The 9,657-nt window shown below is 41.7% G+C and overlaps 2 protein-coding genes across 2 annotated transcripts; one reads left to right on the forward strand and one right to left on the reverse strand.

Annotated features, from left to right (window-relative positions):
* Positions 1 to 1,500: 1,500 nt before the first annotated feature.
* On the forward strand, positions 1,501 to 2,827 carry LOC146666747 (monocyte chemotactic protein 1B-like). The gene is made up of 3 exons (XM_085411416.1): positions 1,501 to 1,633; positions 2,299 to 2,416; positions 2,506 to 2,827. The coding sequence occupies exons 1-3, from the start codon at positions 1,567 to 1,569 to the stop codon at positions 2,618 to 2,620; spliced, it is 300 nt and encodes a 99-aa protein (XP_085267542.1). The 5' UTR covers positions 1,501 to 1,566; the 3' UTR covers positions 2,621 to 2,827.
* Positions 2,828 to 7,633: 4,806 nt separating this feature from the next.
* LOC146666748 (monocyte chemotactic protein 1B-like) lies at positions 7,634 to 9,106 on the reverse strand. Its single transcript, XM_085411417.1, has 3 exons — positions 8,974 to 9,106; positions 8,404 to 8,521; positions 7,634 to 8,314 (listed from the first exon to the last, which is right to left on the reverse strand). Exons 1-3 carry the CDS (start codon positions 9,038 to 9,040, stop codon positions 8,200 to 8,202), a joined length of 300 nt encoding a protein of 99 aa, XP_085267543.1. The 5' UTR covers positions 9,041 to 9,106; the 3' UTR covers positions 7,634 to 8,199.
* Positions 9,107 to 9,657: the final 551 nt, after the last annotated feature.

Raw genomic sequence — 9,657 nt, forward strand, 5'->3', positions numbered from 1 at the left:
GTATGTGAGGGTGGAGCAGGACATGTATGACGAAAGCAAGAGAGTGGTGAGGTGTGTGGTAGGAGGGACGGACCGGTTGAGGGTGGAGGCGGGATTACATCATGGATCAACTCTGAGCCTCTTCTTGTTTTCAGTGGTGACGGTGAAAAGAAGAGAGAGAGAGAGAGGTGATGGATGGAGTTAGCCTGCGTGCAGATGTGCATGACAAATGTCACCTGTTACACAACATTGTGAGGGTGATGCACATTGTCCCTGCTGCTTTTCTGTACATGTTAAAAATTCAGCACAGACAGTTTTTAGTACTAGTTTATCCACAGACTGTATATTAAACAAATACACCAGGTGGGCACAGCCACCCAGACATCACCCAGTGATAGTTCTGCATGTGTGAAGCATGAAGCTGAGACTTTTGTCAGTTTTCAGCATTTATCAACCACACAAGCTAAGCCCACCCTAAAACACACCTGGCTTTATGATCCTTGTTACACTAGTGGGAACCACAACGTACAAAATGAACATTATGTGATATTTCGGAGGACTTGAAAATATCAGCTGAGACCATCAAACCACCAGGAAACTTTTTACTGAGGTCACACAAGAAAGCAGCTACAGTGACGTTTATAGCAGACTTCTTTCTGAAACCACAGGAGTGGCTCCACCTGTTGGTCATTAGAAGAAATGCAGGTTTAAAGCAGTTAAATTCAACTTTATTTATATAGCGCCAAATCACAACAACAGTTGCTTTGAAGCGCTTTATTTTATAAGATAAAGACCCTACAATAATACAAGGTAAACACAGAAACCCCCACAGTCACATGACCTGCTATGAGCAAATGCTTTGGTGATTTCAGGACTTTTCACTCCTGAAATCTCCTGAAGTCCATCTTCAACCCATTTCATCTTCTTCTATTAACTGATTGTCTGGATGTTCACCAGACTGTGTTTCAGCCACATCGAGAGAAAAAGGTTGAAATCTGAGGAACATTTGTTTCTGCTCTTCTTCATATAAAGTTGCCCTATGAGAGCGCTCCAATACTGTAAAACAAGTATCACTTATGTTGCTGTTACAGTTTCACAACAGCTGGACTCAGACACGGGAATCGACTCAGAATAAAAGTTTACCCTAAGAAAGCTCGAAATGTGCAGAGTGGCTGAAAGGTGGGACTGCTCTTAGCATAAAGAGGACGCAGCAGGCAGCTAAGTCCATATTAATCCATATATAGGGGAAACTCCACGGGGTTGAACAAATACATGTCTGAATACTGATATGTGTCCTTTTTATAAACATTGAACTGTTTCACACTGCATCAACAATGAAAGGTCTGCAGTGTCAGTGTGATAGAGAGGCATACTAAAAAGAGAACCTAAACAGTTCCTCATTTTAGTGAAACTCGACTCGTCACAAACTTTCCAAGGTGCCCAACAGGGTCTGCCCCGCTTCTTCTTCCAACTGTATAAATGTGAAGCAGGTGGACAGCAGTGACACAGCACAGAGAACAAGCCGACAGAGCTCAGCTGAGACTTTAATCCACTGTTGCAACACGAAGCCAACAAACAAACTTCAGGATGGCCGCTCCTCGTCTCGCTCTGTCTGTGGTTGTGCTCATGCTGGCTGTCATCGCTCTGACTGAGGGTAAGGCTCGTTTTAATGATCTGACCTTTACACTGTGTGATGAATAACAATTTGAAATTAATATTAATATGATATTCAGCGTTTATATGTAACAATAAAAAATGTTTTTTTAATTTTTAATTGAGAAAAACAAAAACAAATCACTCAAATCATTAATTTTATTACAAAGCAACAATAATTCTTGGCTGTTTTATTTACAAACTAATAGACCATTAATAGCAAGCTATTGATTTTATTTTTGATAAACAATGTATGAAACTGTTCTTCAATCTTTTTCATTCATAGGAGTTACTAGAAAGAAATTCTATTTCTGAAGCTAAAGTCATGAACCATTAAAGCTGTAGCATTCAGTAGTTTGTCTAAGATAAAGAGTCCATTCTAATGTGCAATATGAAAATAATTAATGTTAATGCAGCATTAAACTTAATATTAACATATTACTTCATAGATACAGTAAACAGAGGACAGGTCACATGACAAATCTGACCACTTCATAACTCAGGGGAACAAATGAGCAGTTGCACAGTGTCATCAACTAAACATACAGTATCAGATGTGACCTCACACCAGCCAGCAGGAAACTGAATCGGAACAAAAACCAGGAAGCAGATGATGTGGTGCTGTGTCAGTGGCTCAGTTGTTAACTTGTTCCTGTTTGTTTGCAGGTATGCGCGGTGCTGGCCCAAAAAAGTGCTGCTTCCGCTTCAATGACCAGGAAGTGCCTAAAGGAAGAGTGGTCAGCTACGCCAAGACCAGCCAGCGCTGCTCCAAGTCCGCCATCCTGTAAGTACACAACCTCACAAACACACATCACCACCATCACCAAACCTGCCCCTCCATCCTCTGACTCTCCTCTTTCTGTGAACCTTCAGGCTGAACACAGTGGCAGGCCGACAGCTGTGTGTCAGACCTTCAGCCCCCTGGGTGAAGCAGCTCATCAGCTACCTGGATGCCAAAGCCGTCCCAGGACAGACATCCAACCTGTAACCATGGAAACTACTGTGGAAGAGCCTTCATGGACAAAAGCTGGACAGTTTATATGTTTAAATGCTGGCAGTTTGTATAACCAAACAGCAGCTCTTCTGTCTACATGCTGAATCTGTATCAGATATTCTTATACTTAAAGACATAATTATGAGATTCATTTGCAAATAGGAATAATTTCCTGCAATCCAAACATTTCTTTGTTTGTTTACTCTGTCGTTCTTTTAATACTGATATTTAATATTTTTACATTTCTGACTTTGATTATTTATCTTATTATACTGAATAACGAGTGTTTTTGCTTAATACAACACTGAAAGTCTGACCGTAAGCACTGTGATACTTTGGAGTGTAATCTGAAATGACTTGAGAAGCTGTTCTTTGTGAAAGAGCAGTGCCTCCCACCTCCACATGGTGTCATCAGTAAACAGCAGAGTATAAGCTATAGGCTGCAGCACTGTTCCTGCACTGTGGACAGTTCGCTTGGTTTTGATGTAAAACTTAAGTATTTGTGTTTTTATGATTGTGCTGAAAACTTCACTTTAAAATAAAGGATAAAGGATCAGTGAAACTTTGTCATTGTGTGTCTTCTTACAGAGTGTAACAGCTCGTGTCACATAAACAGACAATGAAACAACTACTGATGTCCTTTGCAGGTGTAGAGTTCAACCTTCACTTGTTCAAAATAAAGAGAAATAACATTCAACCAAATCCTTGTTTGCTTGTGATTCCGATGCCCTTTTTCAATTCTCAATTACACAAGTCCGTTCTCGCGTTCTTGCTAAGTCCGGACTTTATGATAACGTGAGTACGGACTGGAGATTTGTACCATTGGAACACCAGCGTACTTGATGATGTCACATTTCCGGAATTTTCACTGCCTTCCCCTCTTAATTTAACTGTGATTAATATGTTATGAAGCTTAACTTTAATCTCAGCTAAACCGATTTCCTCAGGAACAAATAAAATACTGAAATAAACCAAACATTAACATTTTAAGTTATATAAGACACTTATATATTATGTTTAACCGGAGTAGCGAAAGACAGCGGGGGGTGGAGTCCGCTGTTTTCGCTGGGCTCTAATGAGCCTTGACCTCCCGGTCTGCTATCGAGCTGGCGGGTAACAGATTTCTCCGAAACGTCAGAGCACTTTTGCGAATATGTGATGTCTTGATAAACTGAGCTGTGCTTATCTGTGCTCAGTGTTGGGAAGGTTACTTTTAAAATGTATTCCATTACAGAATACAGATTACATGCCCCAAAATGTATTCTGTAACGTATTCCGTTACGTTACTCAATGACAGTAACGTATTCTGAATACTTTGGATTACTTAATATATTATCATGCTTTTTACAACAACGTGAATGTACTATTGCTGTGTGATTTATTACTATTACTGAAGGTCCGCGACTCCGAGCTGTAGTAAAGGGACCCCTGACTAATACGGCGGGGTCCCTGTCGGCTCGTAGCCGAAAAATAGCTTTACTTTGTTGTGTGGGTCAACTTTTCTTGCGAGAGACAGAGAGAGGCGTTGAAAGGCTGCTCCAACGGAACTTATTGTTTTCGGAGGAAAACACGAACACGGTGTACAGTCGAGTCTTAATAGCTTACTTACAACTGGGCTCGTCAGGCTCTCTTCTTGGCTGAAGTGGTTATTATTATATTTACATGCTTCCAGCTCCCGTTTTTCCTCGATGACAACTCCTACCGTTCCACTCCCCTTTTTCGACCTCCTCGCGCTCACAGACCCATAACGTGTATGGCAGTCCATTCTCCCTGCAACACGGACTACACTGCCCATGATGCTTCATTCTTTAGAGCTATGCTTGTAGCATTCTGCCTGTTAGCTTAGCACAACAACAACAACGAAAAGGCGCTCTCTCACCCAGGAAACACACAGTCGCAGAGAGAGAGAGAGAAAGCGTCGCCCTGTAACCATGGCAACCGTAACGCTGCCGCCTGGAACAACAGAACGTAGCTGTCAAACAAAACCCAAACAGTCCTGACCCGCGACAAATTGAAACAGGAAAGTACCGCAGTGTAATCCATTTATTTCAACAAAGTAACTGTATTCTGAATACCACCTTTTTAAACGGTAACTGTAACGGAATACAGTTACTCATATTTTGTATTTTAAATACGTAACGGCGGTACATGTATTCCGTTACTCCCCAACACTGTCTGTGCTTCTCCACCAATGCTGCATTTGAGTTTTGATCGAAATTCTGTGGTATTTAACTCACCAAGTCCACACACAACACTCCCCACTCCAAAGCCTAACATTTTACACTAGGTGACAAATCGTCAGTATTTTACGCTCCTGCGCACCCAACATGTCCATATTTTCCCAGATTGGAAAAATGAGGAAACATGAGAACCATTTGGAATGAATCTTCACATGTACGTTCGTTTTACTTATCATTAAAGTCCTGGTTAAGGTTAGATCGGTTAGATAAGATTATGGTTATGGGTTAGGGATAAGGTTAGGGTTAGGGCTGCAATACACGGCTGGGACGTGGATTACCACAGGAGCGTCATTCTGCTGGATTTCATCCATAAGCCGGCACGTGGCATAAGAATGCGGAAGGTCACCTTTCGGGTGCCTCAGGAACGTCTCGGGACTTGACAAATCGACACTATATTATGCCTAGGCAGTGTGAACGGGCTGCAACACAAGTCACCACTGATGCATGCCCAATAAAACGGGTGGAGCAAGAAGACATCAGGGAATTTTTTGCTTTCTCGGCTTGATGCGTACTTTGCGGGTTTCCAAATTCATGGGCTTCATCCTCCTGAGGCCGCATGTGTAGGCCAATTATGTAACAGCAATGCAACAAAGGCTGTCCAATTTCGTAGACTCCTCCAAATGCAAGTGACAAATACATCCTCCTTTTCCCCAGATTTGAAGGATGGGTCAGGTGTATCCTTCGTGGCCCACCATGTCCCAGAATTCATAGTGCGGCCCAGCCAATTCCAGTTTCCAACAATGGTGGCCGCCACTAAGTTTTAATATTACTGTTATTATTCTTTCTGGGTCACAAAATAAACTTTTAAGATATTTTCAGGCAAGAATGTAGCTATGTAAACTTCAAATATCTGCTCAGTTTATCAAGGCATCATATTTGCGACATTTTCGGAGACTGATATAGAAGTATATATATATATATATATATATATATATATATATATATATATATATATATATATATATATATATACACAGTGTTGGGAAGGTTACTTTTAAAATGTATTCCATTACAGAATACAGATTACATGCCCCAAAATGTATTCTGTAACGTATTCCGTTACGTTACTCAATGACAGTAACGTATTCTGAATACTTTGGATTACTTAATATATTATCATGCTTTTTACAACTACGTGAATGTACTATTGCTGTGTGATTTATTACTATTACTGAAGGTCCGCGACTCCGAGCTGTAGTAAAGGGAACTCTGACTAATACGGCGGGGTCCCTGTCGGCTCGTAGCCGAAAAATAGCTTTACTTTGTTGTGTGGGTCAACTTTTCTTGCGGGAGACAGAGAGAGGCGTTGAAAGGCTGCTCCAACGGAACTTATTGTTTTCGGAGGAAAACACGAACACGGTGTACAGTCGAGTCTTAATAGCTTACTTACAACTGGGCTCGTCAGGCTCTCTTCTTGGCTGAAGTGGTTATTATTATATTTACATGCTTCCAGCTCCCGTTTTTGCTCGATGACAACTCGTACTTTGCCTTTTTCTCCCTCCCTCGCTCACAGACACATTAACGCGTATGGCAGTCCATTCTCCCTGCAGCACGGACTACACTGCCCATGATGCTACATTCTTTAGAGCTATGCTTGTAGCATTCTGCCTGTTAGCTTAGCACAACAACAACAACAACAACAAAAGGCGCTCTCTCACCCAGGAATCACACAGTCGCAGAGAGAGAGAGAGAGAGCGTCGCCCTGTAACCATGGCAACCGTAACGCTGCCGCCTGGAACAACAGCACGTAGCTGTCAAACAAAACCCAAACAGTCCTGACCCACCACAATATGAACCAGGAAAGTACCGCAGTGTAATCCATTTATTTCAACAAAGTAACTGTATTCTGAATACCACCTTTTTAAACGGTAACTGTAACGGAATACAGTTACTCATATTTTGTATTTTAAATACGTAACGGCGGTACATGTATTCCGTTACTCCCCAACACTGTATATATATATATATATATATATATATATATATATATATATATATATATATATATATATATATATATGTAAAAGTCACTTAGGTAACTTAAAAATGTTCTTGATTGGCTGTTTTCAGTGTTTAATTTCTTTGTGAGTAAATCGGTTTGGCTGAGATTACAGCTGAATAAACAGAAAAGTGATTAAAGAGAAGTGTGAGATGATCGAGGATTTACGCCAGTGTCCTGTTATATTTTAGACATCGAGGAGGAGACGGCTGAGTTTATTAAACTCCAGCTGGTGACGCAAATCTGAAGGCTAGACCGTCCAGTTTCACAGCCTCTCACTTCCGGCCCGGCCTTCGGAGGACACGGCCACCGCGGTCTATTTGGGCCGGGTCCTCCGAAGGCCGGGTAGGCCGGAAGGATGCAGGAGGATGCAGCCTATAAATTTGGACACCCCCTTTGAATTGGAACACTACTTGGTCTGATGACGTATCACGAGGCCACGAGACCGCAAATACGCACAAGTACGCATATTGAGACAGGCCCTTATAGTACGAATCAGGTGGAACTAGATAATCTGCCACAGCGCACCGGATCATTTCTCACAGCACACCTATGTGCCACGGCAAAGTGTGTGGGAAACAGTGCCTTATAGGACCCACTGGAGGGCTGCAAGAACACTTAACACAAATCCCTCAACGTGATCTTCAGCGAGAGGATATCATATTATCAGTACTATCATAAGTTGCTCTGGTGTCTATTTAAGTGACATGAGTTGTTGCAGTATGCAACAAAACACAGGATGACAAAGACAAACTTTAGCTGATCCTGTAACTTTAATTTAAGGAGTACACTTAGTAGCATAAGCATGCAAAACAAAAAATGTTTACTCAGACTTTACATATAAACCAAACAAACTGTCCACAGTGCAGGAACAGTGCTGCAGCCTATAGCTTATACTCTGCTGTTTACTGATGACACCATGTGGAGGTGGGAGGCACTGCTCTTTCACAAAGAACAGCTTCTCAAGTCATTTCAGATTACACTCCAAAGTATCACAGTGCTTACGGTCAGACTTTCAGTGTTGTATTAAGCAAAAACACACTTGTTTTGTAAAATATCATAAAACATTCATAGTCAGAAATGTTAAATATCAGTATTAAAAGAATGGCAGTGTAAACAAGCACACACACAAAATCGTTGGACTGCAGAAAGATCATTCGTAAATTTTTTGACCCAGTGGAAACCTGTACTCAGGATGTAGCTATAACATTATGAGGTACAGATTCAGCATGTAGACAGAAGAGCTGCTGTTTGGTTATACAAACTTCCAGCATTTAAACATATAAACTGTCCAGCTTTTGTCCATGAAGGCTCTTCCAAAGTAGTTTCCATGGTTACAGGTTGGATGTCTCTCCTGGGACGGCTTTGGCATCCAGGTAGCTGATGAGCTGCTTCACCCAGGGGGCCGAAGGTCTGACACACAGCTGTCGGCCTGCCACTGTGTTCAGCCTGAAGGTTCACAGAAAGAGGAGAGTCAGAGGATGGAGGGGCAGGTTTGGTGATGGTGGTGATGTGTGTTTGTGAGGTTGTGTACTTACAGGATGGCGGGCTTGGAGCAGCGCTGGCTGGTCTTGACGTAGCTGACCACTTTTCCTTTAGGCACTTCCTGGTCATTGAAGCGGAAGCAGCACTTTTTTGGGCCAGTACCGCGCATACCTGCAAACAAACAGGAACAAGTTAACAACTGAGCCACTGACACAGCACCACATCATCTGCTTCCTGGTTTTTGTTCCGATTCAGTTTCCTGCTGGCTGGTGTGAGGTCACATCTGATACTGTATGTTTAGTTGACGACACTGTGCAACTGCTCATTTGTTCCCCTGAGTTATGAAGTGGTCAGATTTGTCATGTGACCTGTCCTCTCTTAACTATCTCTATGAAGTGATATGTTAATATTATTTGCTGCATTAATTCTGTGTGTGTGTTTTAATATTTTTGGAAAAATAGCGACTACTCATCACCAGTAATACAGGAAATCACACTAATGATTTACTATATGTCTTTGCATTTTTAATACATGTATATTCAGGACTAGATCTCAATATTTACTATTTGTTTTGGCTTCTATACCCAAAAATGTAAAAGTCTCTTAATTAAAACGAGCCTTACCCTCAGTCAGAGCGATGACAGCCAGCATGAGCACAACCACAGACAGAGCGAGACGAGGAGCGGCCATCCTGAAGTTTGTTTGTTGGCTTCGTGTTGCAGCAGTGGATTAAAGTCTCAGCTGAGCTCTGTCGGCTTGTTCTCTGTGCTGTGTCACTGCTGTCCACCTGCTTCACATTTATACAGTTGGAAGAAGAAGCGGGGAGACCCCACTTTGCATCTTGGGAATATCCATGACGTGGCTGTGACTTTTGCCATTTTACTATAGAGGGTATTTTTTTTTGGGCTTTTTTTTCTCTGTGCTTTCGGTTCTCTATATAAACTGTTTCACTGTTAAACTAAAATGAGGAACCGGTTTTTACACATCGAGTTTCCCTATTAATTACGTCTCACTTGAGCGAGGGTGTGACTAAAACTACAAAAATCTGATCTCTCTCTCATCTGCATAATCTGCTCTTTATTATTACACTTTTTATCATTGGTGCGGTGTGAAACACAGGAGAGCAACCACAGTTTAATGATGATACAGGTCATATGAGTATCCAGACAATATAAGGAGTCCAATGGGCAGCTCAATAAACAGACTGAGCACAGATACAACAGGAATCTCCAACTGAGCAACAAACTTCCAGCCAGTAATTATGTAAATAAACAAGGACACAACAAAAGGCAGCAGGAGAATGACTT

This window comes from Rhamphochromis longiceps, linkage group LG7, assembly GCF_057381845.1.
Source record: "Rhamphochromis longiceps isolate RC_006_pf linkage group LG7, R_longiceps_female_GT1.1, whole genome shotgun sequence".
Classification (NCBI taxonomy): domain Eukaryota; kingdom Metazoa; phylum Chordata; class Actinopteri; order Cichliformes; family Cichlidae; genus Rhamphochromis; species Rhamphochromis longiceps.